This window comes from Diabrotica virgifera, chromosome 9 (assembly GCF_917563875.1).
Source record: "Diabrotica virgifera virgifera chromosome 9, PGI_DIABVI_V3a".
NCBI lineage: Eukaryota > Metazoa > Arthropoda > Insecta > Coleoptera > Chrysomelidae > Diabrotica > Diabrotica virgifera.
In genome coordinates, this window is record NC_065451.1 from 223,798,584 (window position 1) to 223,818,887 (window position 20,304).

Sequence of the window (20,304 nt, forward strand, 5' to 3'; positions counted from 1 at the left end):
TCTTTCCCTGCATTCTAGCATTCAGTGCTCTTTTTGGTAGCCTATCCTCTCCCATTCTTATCACATGTCCAGCCCATTGCAATCTTTGTATTCTAATGAAGTCTGACAGGGGTGCTTTCTTATAAAGTTGATAAAGTTCGTTGTTGTATCGATTTCTGAAGATTCCGTTTTCCCTCACAGATCCTAGTACTTTCCTTTCGAATGTGTCGAGTTTGTTTTTGGATGTTTCTTTCAGGACCCAGGCTTCACTGCCATAGCAGTGTTATATAGGTAAACGAAACATACCATCCGATAATATCAAGACTATCGAAAACATATACAGCAGAAATAACATACAAACCAAGCATTCATCAATTAGACTCTTTGAGTCCGCTGCTGTTTAACCTCATCATGAATGAGAAATTATTCATCAATTATTCATGCATAAGTAAAAAACCTGAGTATTTATAGAGTACAGAATGGGTAAAGAAATTATCTCGATAGTATGCTATGCAAATGATGTCATACTTATTGCAGAGAGAGTGAAGATGACCTTCAGAGACTTTCATATCAATAATTTAATATAACAGCAAGAAAGTTCGACATGATAATATGACCAAATAAAACAAAAAGTATGGTAATCTCTAAAGATCCAATAAGGTGCAAGCTGGAAGTGGACAGCAAAATTAGACAAACAAAGCCTGTTATAAAGTGTTGGCCCCATCGGACCAAAGTGGCAGTGAACGTGTTAATACTTAATTTATCGATTTGTGGATGCAAGAATAATGTCATACACGGTAGGTTGAATGCGACACGGGCCACGTGCGAGAAGAATAAGGTTATGTGCTGATTTAATGTCAATATTCGATATAAACAAAATTTAAATGAAATCTCTCACAAACGCCGGATTGAATTTATGTAACAAATTATCGATTTTACTATAAGTAGCGATATTTTCCATAGAAACAGACCTTTAATCGACACAATAAAACAGGTATTATATACATTTAATATTTACAAAAAAGTAGTATACTCCTAATATGGATGAGGAAGAAAATGATGATATATCTACAAGCCCTGCCCGTCGTTCATTACAACAAAAATCGTCAGAAGACGTGTTTGAAGAAGAACCAATTGAATCAATATCGACTGGTATAAGTTCTTACCAAATCAAACCAACACTTCAGAACAAGTAAGTGATCTTTCCTCTTACTATTTGGCTAAATATATACCTATCAATATACATTAATGTTTGTAGTAGATTTGCATATCACATTTTATGTCTTTCTTCTTCTTGTGCCTGATTCTTTAAGGACATTGTCCATCACCACGGCCAATTTTACTCTACAGCAGTTTTGGAGAGTTCTATTGTTATTTTTATACTTCACTGCTTTAAATGTTTCAATCAGGACATGTGTTGTCTCACTGGTCCTCTTTGTCTTTGTCCTTCCACTTTCTCTTGTATAACCAATCGCATCAAGTCCTATTCTTCATTTCTTGACGTTTAGACGTTTTTGAGATAATTAGTTCACAAGATGTATTTTATTTGCCTCCATATTGTGTAAAAACTTGCTAACTTGGTCCAAACGGGTTAAGTATTTATTTATGATTGACAAAAGTTGATAAAACTCAAATGCCCCTAATATTCAGTGCTAAAACTTGACAAGATGAGTTATCAAGATATTGTTTAATCGAAATAATCGTGAATGTGACATACCCTAAATGCTACAACTAGCTAACTCTAGTTATCTAGTTGTAGCACGTGTTTTTCTGAAACCATTGAGCCCACCACGTAATTGCTATCTGTTGATTCAGTCATGTTAATGCAAAAATTCGAGAATTGTTAGCAGTTCTGGCAACCTCCATGGCAGAAGGCTAATTTTCACAAAAATAATGCTTAAAATATTAGTTTTGTTAAAAAGTTCACTTAGATGCAACTTGGCACAACATGCAACATTACCAAATGTTAACATTATGGTAGTGCTAAAAGTAACTTTACTTTTTCATGTTATTTTCCATATGGAAAAACAAATTTGCATCATATTCCTAAATAGATCAGTAGCCAAAAAGATAAGGAACAGTATTTTAGAGCTGCAGAGTGAATTTGGTATTTACCAACATCAAGCACAAATATCTTTAAAATCTTTAAACCCGTTTATCTCAGAATTACTAATTTCAAGTTATCAAGTTATAGTATTAAGGCGACGATATGATCAAAGTAGCTAATTTTTCTTTTCTTCATCATCATCATCATCATCGGCTGTACAACCCATGGTGGGTCTTGGACTGTCCCAGAATCAGCTTCCATTCCTTTCTTTCCTCCACTTGGTTTTCCAATTCCATACTTGTAGTATAATTTAATATTCTTTTGTCATTGTTTATATTTATTGATTAATTGTTGTGTTATTCTAATTCATTCTACTGTCAAGTTTTATGTGAATAAAATTCTGTAAAAGGCATTTTACTACAGTACTCTTAACACTCGTAAGTTGCTTTCCACCTGGTCCTTAAATCATGCACAGGGCCTGCCTCTTCTCACTCCATTCAGTCTGTGGTTATAAAGGTGTTTTGACAGTTCCATTTCGTTCATTCTCTCTAAGTGGCCGAGCTACTGCAGCCTGTTTATTTTGATGGACCTATTACTACTAGGTCCACTATAACTATAAAGGTAGTAAAGCTCAAAATTATAGCATCTATGTGATAATCTGTTTGGCTGCATGCCTTTATAAATATGTATTTTACATTCAAAACAACCTAAACATTCTTCATCCACTTTTCTGCTGTTTAAGTGAGGATGAACTTAATAAGAGTTCTGTATATCAATATTTTTGTTCTTTTTGTGACTAAATATATTTGTTATTAAAAGTTTCTTTAATTCATAGTCTCTATTTGCTAGATATTTATGTCTGTCAACTTCTGCAGTTATTTACTCCTTCAAAAATATATCTTCGGGTTTTGCTATTTGCTTATTGTTTGTCACCTTAACATGTTGACGGACAAAACATCTATAGACGTTGCATTTTTCCCTATTCTACTTTGCAAAATATATATGGTATCACAACACTTGCATATACATTTGATGCACTGTCCATCAACGTGTTAATATACTTTTTTACTAGTATTAATTTGTAGCCCCATTTTTTTTCTGTTGCTTCCAATACTGTGAACCAAGACCAACAGTTGGACCAGGTTCACCTTTTTTCTTGCTATGATACCAATGTCATCCGCATACGCTAGTATTCGTACACTCCTATAAATAATTTATTTATTTATTTATTTATTTATTTATTCACGGGCAAGCCCTATTCAGATATAAATATTACAGTGTTCTAAATTATCATAATATAACATAACAAAGTGGTTTGAGAAAAGAATAATTCTATGAGTAGTATAGTTACAAAAAAGAAAAAAAAGAATAAGATAACATATAGGTCAGTACAATTACAAACAAAAGGTAACACATAAATCAATTCAGAAATGTTCCAAGGTATAACGGTTTTGAGTTATCTAATACATACAGGTCATGTAACACTAATCACAATACAAAAGCTCTGGCCGAAAGTATTAAAAAGTTAACAAGTTAGGGAAGAAATATGATTTTTAAATCAGGAAACTGATATATTAAAAATTTCGAGGTTATTTAATGAGAGTTGGCTAATCGGAGAGTTCTAGGAATATATGTGTTGTAAGAATAATTGAATCTATGAAAAGAAACATAAAAGGTTTTGCACCTGCCTAGTCGAACGACTGGGGACAAATAGAGATATTTTGGAGAGAAGCTGGGGCAGTTACACAGCCCGTTGATAATTTTAAATAAAATTATTAAGTCTCTTTGTTTTCTGCGTACCTCAAGAGGAGGTAAGTTCAGTATGCGCTCTAATGCAGAATAGTCCTAGTATACATGCATCTTAGTGGCAGTATATCTCAGAAAATTGTGTTGGACAGCCTCAAGTTTCAGTTTATGAGTAAAGTAATAGGGGGACCAAATTGTGGAACAGTAATCGAAATGAGATCTAACCAGGGAGAAATAAAGGGATTTAATAGCTTAGATGATAGTAAAGTCTCTGGTGGCTCTTTTCAGCGCCGCGCCGTCCATAAGGGCGGAGAGGGGCGATGCCCCCGGCGCAAAACCAAAAGGGCGCCAGCAGGTGCCGAAAAAAAATTGACAATAAAATTACCAGAAATATTAGTAATGTTTTATTATTTTGTAAAATTGAAAATTTACCAATCGTAGGTAGATATAAAAATAGCAATTATTATTATATTGATCCCCTAAGTTTACGAACCGTTATTTCTCTCATTAACCGAACTATAACTCCATTCACTCACGGTAAAATATCTGAAAAACCACTGAAAAAATCTGGCAAAACCTCTGAATTTTAAAGAACCGCTCGGATTAACATGAAATTTGGCATACACATAGCTAACATGTCAAAGAAGAAAATTATATTGTGTCGACGTGTGCTTTTGCCCTAGGAGAGTAGCACTCCTTCACGGGGGTGAAAAAATATATGTTCAAAATAAGTCCGGAAGTGGATAAACTGACTAATACCAAATAACTATAAAGTTAAGTTGTTCTATAAAGTTTTTATATCACTTGAATATCTACTTTTCGAGTTATTTGCGAAAGAATATGTTCATTTTTCAACAAAAAATCCACAATAAAAACAAACAAACCGTTTTTAGACGGTTTTTTGCAAATAATTCAAAAAGTATTTTATCGAAAATATATTCTGAGGAAAAATTTTGAAAAAAAGGCATGCCATCAAAATTTGAAATTATTTTTTTTTAATTTAAAACCAATTTTTTTCAAAAATAAGCACTCTGAAATGGTGAAACTTCCAAATCATACAATGCGCTGGAATAAGTGTTACCGTCCCTCTTATTAACTTATTTATCTTTTGTACGTACGCAAAACGCTCGGACAGGTCGAGTTTTAAATTAATTAAAGTATATTATAGCATTAATGTTTCGAACTTTACGCGATCCCTCTTCAGGTGACATCAGGCATAACTTTGATTTTTTTTTAAATGGGAATTTAAAAGCATTTGAAATACTGATTACAAAAATTTATAATACTTTAATCGTTTTTGAGAGCGTAGGCGCAAAGTTTCGGTCGAACTCTTTTTAAACGCATTTATTTTCTTCGAATACTGAGAAAATTAATAAGTATTTTTGAAAAATTTAAACGCAGAATGATAGATTACATTATTACCGAGGGCTGACAGTCCCTTAGAATAAACAAAAAGTTTCTTTTGAATGATATATTTGAAATTAAAAATCAGACTAAATTTTCTCTTTTTTTCACCTCTGTGACTTATTAAATAAACATTATAGGAGTTCTCAGGGACTGTGGACTATCTATCGAGAATAATAGAATATTTTATTCTGCGTTTAAATTTTTGAAAAATATTTATTAGTTTTTTCAGGATTCGAAAAACATTATTGCATTTAGAAAGAATTCGACCGAAATTTTGCGCCTACGCTCTCAAACAGGATTAAAGTATTATACATTTTTGTAATCAGTATTTCAAAAGCTTTTAAAAGAGGTGTCACATGATGTACTTTCCCATTTTAAAAAAAAATCAAACTTATCACTGTCACCTGAAGAGGGATCGCGTAAAGTTCGAAACATTGATGCTATAATATACATATGTACTATGATTATTTTTAAAATCGACCTGTCCGAGCGTTTTACTTATGTGCTAAAAATAAACAAGTTAATAAGGGAGGGGTAACACTTATTCCAGCGCACATAAGTGAAGCAAATTGTAAAGCTGTAACGATTAATTTCATTTGGGACGCTAATTAAGCGGATATTTTCACGATGTTTTTTACCAAAAAAAAGGGACCAACTTTATTTTCAGCGTTATTGGCTTACTTTTGCTGATAGAGACTAAAAAAACAAAAATAAAGCTTTTTCTAAAGACTTTAAAAAAGTTATAGTTTTGCCCGAAAAGTGCTTTATTTTTTGGTTATTTCACGTTGAAATATTCGATTTGGAATTTGAAGAATAAGAACCCACTTTTCTTGACCCACCAACTCTTCCTCTACTAGATCTACAGACTTCATGCGTGCACAAGTTTTGTAATTTTTTATAACTTATATTTTTGCTAAGAACATTTTTTTAATAAAATACACACTTTTATGTTATTTGCGAAAAACTCCGTGGTTTTTATGTTGAAAAATGAACATATTCACTCGCAAATAACTCGAAAAATATTGACTTAGTTAAAAAAAACTGTATATGGAACAAAAGTTGCTTAGAATTAGTCAGTTTATCCACTTCTGGACTTATTTTGAAGGTATATTTTTTCACCTCTGACGACGCAATATGTATTAATTTTTTTCTTTGTTATAAATTAGCTATGAGTATGCCAAATTTCATGCCAATCCAAGCGGCTCTTTAAAATACGGAGCAAAAATCTAAAAGCAGAAAATAAGGGTTACCCAGAAAGCCATGCTAAGAATGACAAGGAAACAGAATACCAAATAATATCAGGGAAAGAACAAAAATCAAAGACATAGTAGAACCTGTAGCAAAAAAGAAATGGAGATGTGCAGGTCATTTGGCAAGAACACCGAACAACAGCTAGACTAGAAGATTATTGGAATTACGACCGCGGGCGGACAATCGGCTAAACGAAGCAGAGATCGACCACCAACGCGCTGGAGTGACGATGTAAAGAGAACTGCCGGGAACTGGATAGCTGATAGCTCAAGATACGGAGACATGGAGAAACTTAGAGGACGCCTATGTTCAGCAGTGGACGATAATGGTTAGATTATGATAATGATGATACTTTCTAACACATTAAAAATAGTTTGTAGGTATACCGTATAACAGCGGTCGGGGAACTTTTTTAATCATTACCCCAAAAGATTTTTGTGTAAGTTGATATTACCCCATGGCGAAAAGCAAAACAAAAACAAAACCACCTCTTTTTATAAATAGCAAATTATAAATATATATACTTTTTACTCACAAAAGTTTCATTTTTACCCCCAAAAATTTCATTTTTACCCCATTTGGGGTAATTTACCCCGGTTCCCCGACCGCTGCCGTATAACGATTCACTCTCAAGTTGCAAAAAACTACTTACAAAGGAAGGAGGAAAGGGGCGCCTAAAATTTCTTGCCCCGGGGCGCTTGAAAGCCTTGGCGCGGCCCTGGCTCTTTTTATAAAGCCAAACATCTTCATAGACTTCTGCATTGTACTGGAAATGTGTGATTTATAGCTAAGGGCGGAGTGAAGGATCGCACCTAGATCCTTAGTTTCAGAGGCAGAATGTAAGGTCAGATTATTTATACTATATTCGAAGATGATTGGATGATGAGTTCGATGAAAACGAAGAATATGGCATTTGGATGCATTCAAACACATACCATTTTGCATACACCAGTTAGATAGGCGATCAATATCAACTTGTAAACTAAGTGAATCAGCCTCACATGTGATTATTTTAAAACATTTTAAATCATCAACGAATAACAAAGTTTCACTTACTTGGAAACAAGGTATTAGATCATTAATAAATATATTAAACAACAGAGGTCCCAAGTGTGATCCTTGTGGTACACCTGAGGTAACAGAGATGGTATGAGAATAGTAATGATTAACCCTGACAATTTGCGATCTTTGCGTAAGATAGCTCTTGAGCCACTTCAATATAAGGCCATCAACTCCGTATATATATGGTTTATGAATCAAGAGCTCATGATTAACTTTGTCGAAAGCTTTGGAAAAGTCAGTATACACAGAATCAACTGGTAAACCCCTCTCAAGAGCATCTGTCAAAAAATCAACATATGTTATGAGACCCAATTCTGCTGATTTTTTGGATATAAATCCAAATTGTTGGGCCCCTATAATTGGCGAGCAGTCATAACTTAAATAATCGCAAATAATGCTCACAAAAACTTTAGGAATAGCACTAAGAATAGAAATGGGACGATAGTTACCTATATCAGATTTTCGACGTGATTTATATATTGGAGTGACATAATAGTTTTTCCAGCCTGGAAATTCCCCTGTTAATAGAGACTTATTAAATATATAAAAAAGTGGGCGCGATAGAATGAAGCTGAATGTTTTAAGGAAAGTAGGGGGAATTCTATCAGGACCAGGACCTTTGTTGGTATTAAGTCCAGACAGTTTTTCGTAGATTTTTGAAATTTCAATGTGATAATTAGACACATTAACCAAAGGTGAAATCTGGGTTACATGTTGATGTAAGGATTGGTTTGTATAGACGGAAGAGAATTGGTTAGCAAAAAGATTAGCAATATCAGTTCCATTGAAGGCAGTATGATCTCCAAGAGTCATTGTATTAGGTATAGCGTTATTTTCCATTTTACTACTTACAAATTTCCAAAAGTATTTAACGTTATTAATAATAGAATGTTCGATGCGTTGAATGTAATCGGCATAACACTCTCTTGATAAAAATTTGCATCTAGTTCTTAAGTTACTAAATGCTGCATAACTTTCTGGACACCTTGTGCTCTTGTATCTCTTGTGCGCTTATTTCTTCTCGTGCACATTTCCAATGATTCAATTTGTTCATCATCGATACTTTTAGCATTCACACTTCTACACCATACAAAAGTACAGACCAGACATAGCACTTAACCATTCTTTGTCTCAGTTCTAAACTGAGATGATTATTGCAAAGAAATGACTTCATTTTCAAAAAGTAGTTATACCTACTCATTGCTATTGTACGTTTTATCTATTGTACGTTTGTCAATCACAACTAAAAACTAAAACTTTGGTTTTGTTTGGTTTATTTTAATGCCCATTTCCTCTCCTTCAGAGAGACCTTCAATATTATTTGACAGAATTGCTGTAGGTATCATCTGCGTATCTAATCTAGAACTCCATATAAAAGGGTGTAGCATCTCAATACTCAATACAGAATTATCATAGACTCAAGATGATCCTGGTAGTTTTCAATTTATGTATAATATCATTAATTTACAAGATTTCTTTTTTTTTCTTAATCTATTTTTGTTTAGTAGTTAGTGTTAAGCTTTAGTGTCTTTATAATTCTCTTGTTCCCTCTATTTTGTTAGGTTTAAAGAGCTACCTGTAAAGGAGATCATAAGAAATGTTGTAGCATCTGTACTTACAGGACTGGCCTATGATCCAGACCGAGCTAAAAATTGGTCCATGTCTATTTCCAATGAAGTTAATGACAAAGTTAGAGGTATGTTGTATTGATTTAGCTCATTTATAATTTATGAAAGATGCTGATTATTATCTAGGTATATCTTTTTGCTTTGTGACCTTTGCCCTAATTTTTGTTCTAGTCTGCACTAGTTGTTGTGTTAAATTTTTTCAAAAATTGTGACTATGTATCGACATTTAGTTATTCTCCTCAGAACCACATACATACTTAGTTCTATTAACCCTTTAACGTCGGCAACCGGATATACGCGCCAAAGTTTTCTTGCCTCATATAATAGGTCTGGATCCCGCATATGAAAAAAAAGTTGATTAAGAGCAAGCTGAAAATTTGTTAATAGCTTAAGGGTGTCTAGTCAGACAAACTTTGATATATGGGAACACTGGAACATTGGAAGTTTTAATTGTGGAACAGGTTAAAAATTTGGAACGGTCAGACCACGAAAACGTCACATGTATTTTGTCCGACAGAACTTCCAATTGATTTGTTACCCATTCATTAAACTCTCATGCAAAAATCAGACTGCTATTTATCACCTGTCATAATTCCTGTCATTTGACATGTTGTACGTGTTCCACTCATTATAATGCCCATTTGGTGATAAATAGCAGCCTGATTTTTGCATGAGAATTTAATGAAAGGGTAACAAATCAATTGAAAGTTCTGTCGGACAAAATACATGTGACGTTTTCGTGGTCTGACCGTTCCAAATTTTTAACCTGTTCCACAATTAAGACTTCCCCTGTTCCAGTGTTCCCATATAAATTTGCCCGACTAGACACCCTTAAGCTATTAACAAATTTTCAGCTTGCTATTAATCAATTTTTTTTCATACGCGGGATCCAGACCTATAACGTTTCCTGCTCTGAAGTACATTTTGATGCAAGTGAATATATGCGTCTCCCTTATATGGGGCACGACACGTTAAAAACTCCAGTCGCGAAAGGGTTAAATTTAAATTAGATTTTTACCAGATAAATTAGAGGACTCTCTTTTTCAGTAAAAAAATAAAGGAGCAATAATTTGAAAATTAGTCTCGACTTGATAGTCTAAGAGCTAGTGAACCCTCCGACTAACGGTCGTCCTGTAAGGCTAGAAATTTGTCTAGTGATAATTCATAGCACACCAAGGCTAAAAACCATGACCTGGCAGGCCTCAGCGGTGCACGTGTATCTACCAGGTGAATCGAAAAGTGCAAATTTAGGTGGTAAAATAAACTTTCTCCTGTAAGGTTTAAATTTAAGTATGTGTTTGATTAAGTCATTTAGAAGAAATGTGTACAATGACAGGCGATTCTGAAGAGCATAAGACCTTGACAGGCGAGGGGAAAGATTAGGGGTTTTTCCTAAAATTATTCTTTTTGCATCGAACAAATTTTTTTTAGGTTTTTTGAATCATTCCAAACAGAAAAGGTCTTTAGTGATTTTTCTCTTAAGTTAACAGTTTTTGTTATATAAGCGATTGAAAATTTTGAAAATTGCGAAATCGGCCATTTTTAACCCTAAATCGGACATTTATCTAAAAATTTCAATATTGGCAAGGTACGTAGATATTCTTTAAACATTGATTGATGAAATCCCGAAGAGTTTTTTGCAATAAAATATCGAAAACCCCTTTGTTTTTTTAATTGCTAATCAAGCGGGCGCTACACTGTAGTATAAGTTAGGACGTTTGAGTTTGCATTAATTCATTATCTTGAGAATGGGCAAATTTCAAGAGAAATCCTCAGACAAGTCGATTTTTATTTTTGAATTAGGACTTTTTGGTATATATATAATACTAGTGACGTCATCCATCTGGGCGTAATGACGTGCTTTTTTTAAATAAGAGTAGGAGTTGTGTGATAGCTCATTTGAAAGGTTATTTAATTCTCTATTCAGTAATATAAACATTAACATAATTATTTATACAGGGTGTACAAAAAAAATTTTCTTCTATTTGTCAAATTTAATCAAAGTTAATTTAATAAAAAAATTTTTTTTGTACACCCTGTATAGATAATTATGTTAATGTTTATATTAGTGAATAGAAAATTAAATAACCTTTCAAATGAGCTATCACGCAACCCCTACTCTCATTTAAAAAAATCATCGATTACGTCATCACGCTCAGACGTATGACGTCACTAGTATTATATATATGCCAAAAAGTCCTAATTTAAAAATAAAAATTGACCTGTCAGGATTGCTCTTGAAATTTGCCCATTCTCGAAATAATGAATTTATGCCAACTCAAACGTCCTCACTTATACTACAGTGTCGCGTCCGCTTGACTAGCAATTAAAAAACAAAGGGTTTTCCGATATTGTATTGCAAAAAACTCTTTGGGATTTCATCAATAAATGTTTAAGGAATATCTACCTACCTTGGCAACTTTGAAATTTTTAGACAAATGTCCGATTTAGGGTTAAAAATGGTCGATTTCGCAATTTTCAAAATTTTCAATCGCTTATATAACAAAAACTATTAACTTCAGAGAAAAATCACTAAAGACCTTTTCTGTTTGGAATGATTCAAAAAACTTAAAAAAAATTTGTTCGATGCAAAAAAAATTAATTTAGGAAAACCCCTAATCTTTCCCCTCGCCTGGCAAGGTCTTATGCTCTTCAGAATCGCCTGTCATTGTACACATTTCTTTTAAATGACTTAATTAAACACATACTTAAATTTAAACCTTACAGGAGAAAGTTTATTTTACCCCCTAAATTTGCACTTTTCGATTCACCTGGTAGATACACGTGCACCGCTGAGGCCTGCCAGGTCATGGTTTTTAGCCTTGATGTGCTATGAATTATCACTAGAAAAATTGCTAGCCTTACAGGACGACCGTTAGTCGAAGGGTTCACTAGCTCTTAGACTATGAAATTTTCTTACTTAAAACCATTCACACAAAATTCGACATAATTATCAATAGGCCTGGATCCTAAGTACCAAAAAAAGTTGATTAATAGCAAGCTGAAAATTTGTTAATAGCTTAACGGTGTCTAGTCGGACAAACTTTGATGTACGGGAACACTGGAACAGGGGAAGTTTTAATTGTGGAATAGGTTACAGGATTCAAATGTCAGACTACGAAAACGTCCCATATATTTTGTCAGACAGAACTTCCAATTGATTTGTTACCCTTTCCTTAAACTCTCATGCAAAAATCAGATTGCTGTTTACCACCAATATAAATCCTCTCATTTGGCATGTTCTACGTGTCGGACTTATTAAAATGCCCAACATATTTGTCAGACAAACATTTTTTCATATATTATATAAAGTTTGCTATTGAATAAACTTAAAAACAACCTGCTAGTTTTCACAGTCATAAACTTGTCATACATTTCACAATTTAAACTTCGCCAGTTCCAGCGTTCCCTTACATCAAAGTTTGTCCGACTAGACACCGTTAAGCTATTAACAAATTTTCAGCTTGCTATTAATCAACTTTTTTTAGTACGCGGGATCCAGGCCTAATTGTGTCGAACTAGCTGACAACGCATGCACTAAATTTAAAAAAATCGGCTTTACTGATTGTCCTCCAGTTCTGCATGCAGTTATTATATTTGTTGAAGTTGAAGTCATCCACAACTAATAATATTATTTAAGATTTACAGATGAAACGATATAAACACATTGTTCAAGTTATCATTGGAGAAATGAAAGGAGCTGGCGTTAAATCTGCTGTAAGATGTGTTTGGGATTCAGATGTGGATGGTTACACAAGTGATATATTTATAAATGTAAGTATTACGTGTGTCTTCTAGTGATGTTAAAAAAGTAACTATTCGTTACAAAGTACTCGTTACTTACGAATACCGAAAGTAACGATTACTATACAGAGAGGGAAATCGTTACTTTGATTACTCTGATTACTTCGTACCAATCGTACCAGAGCGAGTACCTATTTTGAGTATTGTATCTACAATCGGTTGATATCGGAGTCGGACCGGTATTCCACGAGTGTTCGGTATCAGTACAGTTAACTAAAATTTTATCTATGAAGGTCGAAGGCTATGAAGAGTTTTACAGGATTACAGAGCGCTGAGAAGTAGCTGAAACAGAGGGAGGTATATCATTTAACCAAGCATGCACCCAGAAACAGATGTCTATACGATTTGTCGAGGTAGATAATTCACAGAATTTTACAGATGTTAGTTCCTTTGAAAATAAAAATGCAACACATTTGATTTTAATAATAAATACACACCATTCTTATCAGGCCTAGAAAAAAAATAGCTTAGATTGACCGGAAAATATGTAGAAATGATAATATTTCTAGACTATGATCATCAACTTAAATTTTACATGTAGGTATGGCATTGTTTTATTAGATCATGGCATTTAACACTAAAAACACAGGAATAAATCTATTTTTAAAATATAGTAGGTACATAGAGACTTGCAACTTTTTGCATTGTATTTAGGATTAGGATGACGTCTGGAAAAAAAGTCTACAATAGAAAAATATGTGGAAATCCATTATTACATTTTAAAGTGTATAAAACGCATCGAAAAATGCATAAACATGTTAAAATCAGTATATTAAGGGCCAGATTTTTTTATTTCGGGGTATTTGGGGTCACTGAACACGAATATGCAATCAGAACCGACCTCCGAAGCACCTGGGTGCCCAGGGTTACTGCTAAGTTACGTCATCTAGAGTTTCGCGGGATTACATATTGTGGAGCAGCAATGACAGAACAATTACATATCGTTTAATTTCTATCCATTAAATAGATCGGTGAAGGTCGTTGTTATATCGGATCTTATACTTATACGTAATACTGAGAAATGCGATTCTCGATATGATTACCGGTCCTCAAATACAAAAGTAATCAAAGTAACGAATACTGTAAATGATTACTTTATACAAAAGTAACGATTTGTAACGAATACTCGAAAGTAACTATAATCAACATCACTGTGTCTTATATGTATTCAGAAGAAGAATGGACATACCTACCCATTCAGATACTGCCTTGAGGTCATCTTTGAGTTGATTCTCTCTGTCTTGAGCAATCTCCATCCAGTTGTCCACGTCATCCAAGATCATCCACGTGGTCTTCTTCCAGTTGGGGTTTCTTTCCATACAAGCTTTACTATTTTTTGTCAGAATGTCTTCTGAGGTGTCCTGCCCATTGGAGTCTACTGAACTTTATTTCTTTTATTATATTTATACATAATGATATTAACACTGTTGTGTCAGTTTTTTGAAGTTATACTTCTTTACGATCGAGAGTGAAATTTTATAATTCCCTGGCGCATGTGCACACAGACAGTATGTAGTGCGTTGCTAATCTTTCAAGATAGGTATGTATATATATCAGCGCAAATAAGTCATTAAAAGAATATATTAGTGTTTTTAGTAAATGTATTATTTATTATAATTTTTGTGTCTTTGGATTTGTCTTCCTTGGTAGTAATATAATAAAATATCTAGGTATAACATTTTTATACTTCACTTGATCTATTTGTCACCGTGTTGTTTAATTATATCCGACACGTCACTTACAAGGGGCTCGATAGCTTGGTTAGTAGAGCATTGGACCAGAGATCGAGAGGTCCCGGGTTCCAATCCCGGATGATTCATTTTTTTTTTAATTTTTGGTTGTTTTAATAAAAAATTTTTGAAAGTGGTAGGTAAGAAAGTTAGTTTAATATTTAAGTAAAATACAACTAACCTGTTAAGTATATTATTTATTTCGTTGAAATTATATAATAGAAGTATAACTTCTTACATGCGTACAAAGTACACACACATTCTTTTTTATAATATCTTAACTTTTGGTATTCAATGTTTTATTCCACAGAAAAAATTTAGAACCTCGAGCTATCCCTCTTACTTCTCTAGGGAATTAAGAGAATTGATATCACTAAAAAAGAGTAAACATAAAAAATATAAGCTGCCTTGTAGTGAAAGGGACTATCATGAATTTAGTATGTTGAGAGCACAATGTAAACGATTGAGTCAAGAGTGTTACAAAAATTATCTGACATCTGCGAATGGGGATTTGATTAGTAATCCAAAGAATTTTTGGAAATTCATTAATGGTAGGAGAACATCAAGTAGTATTCCAAAAACCATGGTTCTAAATAATTCAGTTGCTACCAATGGCCAACAGATTGTTGACTTATTTGCTAATCACTTTTCTAAAGTCTTCTCAAATGCAAAGGCAATGCCTCCTGAAAAATCTTATAGCCAAATTAACATAGATTGTCCTGTGATACGTGTATCTGAGGTTTTCGAAAAGTTAGGGACTCTTCCTAATAAGCTAATGATTGGGTCTGATGACATTCCAAATCTTGTTTTAAAACAGTGCAAATATTCACTATCTCAGCCATTGTGTAAACTGTTTAATTTGTCTCTATCTACTGGAATTTTTCCCCATATCTGGAAAGAAAGTTATATCTCTCCTATATTTAAAACAGGCTCCAGAAATGTTAAAAACTATCGTAGTGTATCCATACAATCATCTATCCCAAAGGTATTTGATAGTCTCATGAATAGTTATTTGAACTGGCATTGCAAGCAGATCATTATTGATGAACAGCATGGTTTTAGAGGAGGTCATTCCACAATGACCAACTTGCTTGTATACCATAGTAAGTTGTTGGATGCCTTGGAGAAGGCGTATCAAGTTGAGGCTGTGTATACTGACTTCCCCAAAGCATTTGATAAGGTCAATCAATTATTATTGGTTGAGAAGCTGAGAAATATAGGTTTCTCTGATAGATTGGTGGAATGGTTGCTTAGTTTTTTTGGGTGATAGAAGGCTAGTAGTTAAAATCGGTAACTTTAGGTATGTTCAGGGGTTCCTCAGGAGGCACTGCTCTTCTTTGTTATTTAACCTGTTTGTTAATGATCTCAAAAAGGTCTTGAAGAATTGTGACTTTCTGATGTTTGCTGATGATCAAAAATTATTTTTAACTATACTTTCTCAGTGGTGTGAACAAAATCTCTTAGATCTTAATATTGATAAATGCTTTCAGATTTCATTTCATAGGAAAAAAATAGAACCATCATTTTATTCTATAAATGGGCAAAATCTCAAAATAAATGAGGTAGCTAAAGACTTGGGTATGCTATTTGACTCCAAACTGAATTTTAGTGATCATATAGATTATAGATAGATTAACAGTAAAAGCGAACAGGATGTTGGGTTTTACACTAAGAAATTGTAAAGGGTTTATCTTTGGAGGCAGTAAAGACAGTATATGTTGGGTTGGTGAGATCACAGCTCGAATATGGGATCTGGAAAATCAGAAAGATCAGTCTATATAAATTTTCTAAGAATTTGTATCCAGGCAAAGAACCAGTATTTTCCGCACGCCACTGGACAAAAATAAGGAATGTTAGCAGTTTTTTGGTGCATTATTAAATTAATAAGTTAATAAAGATTATTATTATATTAAGATTATAGGACAATAATTACTAAAAGTCTGCTAAGAATCTCCCTAAGTAGTTTTTAGATATCATAAGAATAGGGAACTTGCATAAAATTTTAAATTCGAAAAAAATGTTATAAATCACAACAGAACATAATTTAAAACATGTATCAAAGATTAAAAAGTTTTGTTTGGCCCCTAAAGATGATTAAAAATTCAAATTAAAACAGGTGGCCCAAAACGCGTCGTGACGTCATTCGTTTAAATTATATTTACATTCTTCCAAAAAAGTAAACAGAATTTAAAATTAGACATTATAAACGTCAGTAGAAAATACAGTTATGTAACCTCACAAGTGTTTTTGATCGTTTGAACTATTTTAAATTGACTAAAGGTTCTCTAAACCAAGGCCAGAAAAAAAAAATATATAGATTTTAAATTTGTACTTGTTATTATGAGATTTTAAGGCGTGAAATTTTGGAAATCTTATTTTTAAAGGAAACTGAATATTATTATGCAATAAAAAAATGTGCAAGTTCCCTATCAGGTTTGGCATTCGTTTTGACACTGACACTATTAAATGACATTTAAAATAGTTCAAACGATCAAAAACACTTGTGAGGTTACATAACTGTATTTTCTACTGACGTTTATAATGTCTAATTTTAAATTCTGTTTACTTTTTTGGAAGAATGTAAACATAATTTAAACGAATGACGTCACGACGCGTTTTGGGCCACGTGTTTTAATTTGAATTTTTAATCGTCTTTGGGGGCCAAACGAAAGACAAACAAAACTTTTTTATCTTTGATACATGTTTTAAATTATGTTCTGTTGTGATTTATAACATTTTTTGCGAATTTAAAATTTTATGCAAGTTCCCTATTAAACCTTTATTGGTGTTTATCTCAATATGTATAAAATATGACATTCCTTGTTTTTCCCCTGTACTCTTCATATATTTTACTATATTCTTGTTAATGATTTCACTTGTTAATGATCATTGTCTTTTTTTTTTTCAGGACACCATCTTCTGCGTGACCACCGTTTTCGCGATATATCTGTATTAATCTTAATACTAAATTATTTTAAATAGTTGTTATAATATTGCCATCTTGGAGGAAGACTGTCATTTTCACTAATTTTTTGATTTTGAGTACATTAATTTCAGGAGTTCATCTGTCATCCATTATTTTTCTTAATTAATTTAATGTGTAATGGCCTTTAAGTATTTTGCTTTACATTTTTAACTGTTTCTGTAATCTGTTCATTTAAATAAAATTGATAAAATGTTGAGATATTACAAAAAGTTATTATATTTTTTAAATTCTAAAAAATACCAAATTTTAGCATCTTTACAGCTATGAATAATATGTTTAGTTATTACAAAAAGTTATTATGTTTTTAATCATTGTCAGATTTTAAGATTAATAATTCTAAACAAGACCAAATCTTAGCATCTCTACAACTACGAATAAATGTATTATTTCAAAAATGTATTATATTTTAATTGTGAGATTTTAAAATATGAGAATCTTCTTCCAAGTTGCATTTTTGATTAGATAATTTACCATTTTCTTTTTGATCACTGTTGGTAGTTGTTATAACTAAACTAAGACACTGTATTTTTATAGTTTTTTAATAAATATTTTTTTAAATAAATAATTTAAAATACGGGTATATCACTGGAAAATGAGGAAATTCTCATCATGATGGAAGATCGAAGAAAGGTAAGAATAAGAATAATTACAACAAAAAATGCAAAGAGCTGAGCCGTAAGGATGGCCCAAGATAAGTTAAGCAACAATAGGGAACTTGCACATTTTTTTTATTACATAATAATGTTCAGTTTTGTTTAAAAATGAGATTTCCAAAATTTCGCGCTTCAAAAACTCGTAATAACTTAGAAATACATATTTAAAGTCTTCTTCGGTATAAAATAGTTTAAACGGCCCGTGATGTCACATAGTTTTACATTAGTTATTATTATGGTTATATTTCGCTGTGTCTAGGTACACGCTAACGTGTACGCAAATAAAAAAGTTAGGTACACGCGAATTAAACTTCATCAAGCCAGTGACGTCATTATTTAGCGTGCGCAGTGACTGTATATTTTGGTACATGCTATTTTGATATGTTTAGAGTTTGTTTAATAGAAAAATATTTGTTAAGGGAAGGGAAGCAGAACTATTCAGATGTTTCAAACTTAATTGTAATAAATCAATGTATATATAAAAGTATATATTTAGGTTAGCAAAATAAATATATGTATTTAGTTGACATGACACGTACAAAATATTGTTAAAATAATTTCTATACGTAAGTTAATTATTATAATCAACTATTCTAAATGGGAAATAAGCCACAATTTAACTAAAAAAATGATTTTATTAACGTTTCGACGTCCAAATCGGATGTCATTGTCAAAATACAAAAATTAGTCAGATTAAATAAATTATTAGAAAAAATTTTTTACTAAGCAACAACATTTTTGTTTAATTTAATATTTTGTATTTTGACAACGACGTCCGATTTAGACGTCTAAACGTTAATAAAATCATTTTTTAGTTAAGTTGTGGCTTAGTTCCCATTTAGAATAGTTGATTACAAAAATGCCACAAGGAAATAGCTTCAGAACAAGTTAATTATTATTGTGAAAGCTTTAGGTCTTCCTTTTATTTTAATTTTGGACGGTAATACTATTTCACTTATAACTAAAAAAATATATATTAATTTATAGTCTCTTAACTTTTTCATACTGTTTTAAAATGTTGTTAAACTCATTACAACAACTAAATAATTGTCCACACTACATAGTTAATTTAAAAACAAACTCTAAACAAATAAAAAATAAAAAATCTCTTTACTAATCAATATTTTTATATTTGCGTACACGTTAGCGTGTACCTAGACACAGCGTTATATTTAGGTATATTCTTCTTCTCCTTCTTTAGTTTATTGGCCTCCACCTACTTGGGTATTTGGCCAGCTCATCGTCGGGGTATAAGTGAAAAATATTTATATTCTAATGACATTTATCGTATGTCGTTGTAATAATATATACCAGTTTGTTGAGATTGGAGTTTGATACAGTTTTTGAAGGAAAGGAAAGAATGTTTACTATTGAAAATAAAACCATTTTGTAAAAGTACACATTTTCTATGAATAGTTCAAACTTCAAACGATCAAAAACACTTTTAACGTCACATAACTATATTTTTTACTGAGGTTTTTAATGTCTAATTTAAAATTATATATACAATTGGTGTAGAATGTAAACATACAACTCTGTGACGTCACGACCCGTTTTGGGGTGGCCGGTATAAGTTGAATTTTTAGTCGTCTTTAGGGGCCAAACTAAATACAAACAAAACTTTTTTATCTTTGATACAGGTTCTAAATCATGTTCTGTTGTGATTTATACCATTTTTTTCGAATTTAAAATTTTATGGAAGTCCCCTATTGTACAGAGATACAAAATACATTTGTTTCAAAAACTGCCACAACGTATCTTCTGACAGTAAATCGATACAAAAACAAAATTGATTTTTTTAAACTTCAACAAATAGCAAGTTTTATTTTATTTTCTCTTTATGTTAATAAACATGGTTGTAATAAAAATGTTTTTACTAATTTCTTCGTATTAGGTCAAAATTGGCCATTAACAGAATGTATGTTACATCCTAAATAAAAAACTGTAACAGAAGATTGTAAATTATACGAGCTATCTATTTAAAAATTCGCAATTATCCGTATATCTCAGA

The 20,304-nt window shown here is 32.3% G+C and overlaps 1 protein-coding gene across 1 annotated transcript; it reads left to right on the top strand.

The window, feature by feature from the left end:
• Positions 1–595: 595 nt before the first annotated feature.
• On the top strand, positions 596–20,161 carry LOC114325087 (dynein light chain Tctex-type protein 2B). The gene is made up of 4 exons (XM_028273023.2): positions 596–1,171; positions 9,055–9,188; positions 12,761–12,894; positions 17,563–20,161. The coding sequence occupies exons 1-4, from the start codon at positions 1,020–1,022 to the stop codon at positions 17,608–17,610; spliced, it is 468 nt and encodes a 155-aa protein (XP_028128824.1). The 5' UTR covers positions 596–1,019; the 3' UTR covers positions 17,611–20,161.
• The last annotated feature ends 143 nt before the right edge of the window (positions 20,162–20,304 follow it).

Bases quoted from the DNA above. Each gene is read 5' to 3' on its own strand.
- LOC114325087 (XM_028273023.2), top strand. From the start codon at position 1,020: ATGGATGAGGAAGAAAATGATGATATATCTACAAGCCCTGCCCGTCGT. The intron at 1,172-9,054 runs GTAAGTGATCTT...CTATTTTGTTAG, and splicing joins AAACCAACACTTCAGAACAA to GTTTAAAGAGCTACCTGTAA. The intron at 9,189-12,760 runs GTATGTTGTATT...ATATTATTTAAG, and splicing joins AGTTAATGACAAAGTTAGAG to ATTTACAGATGAAACGATAT.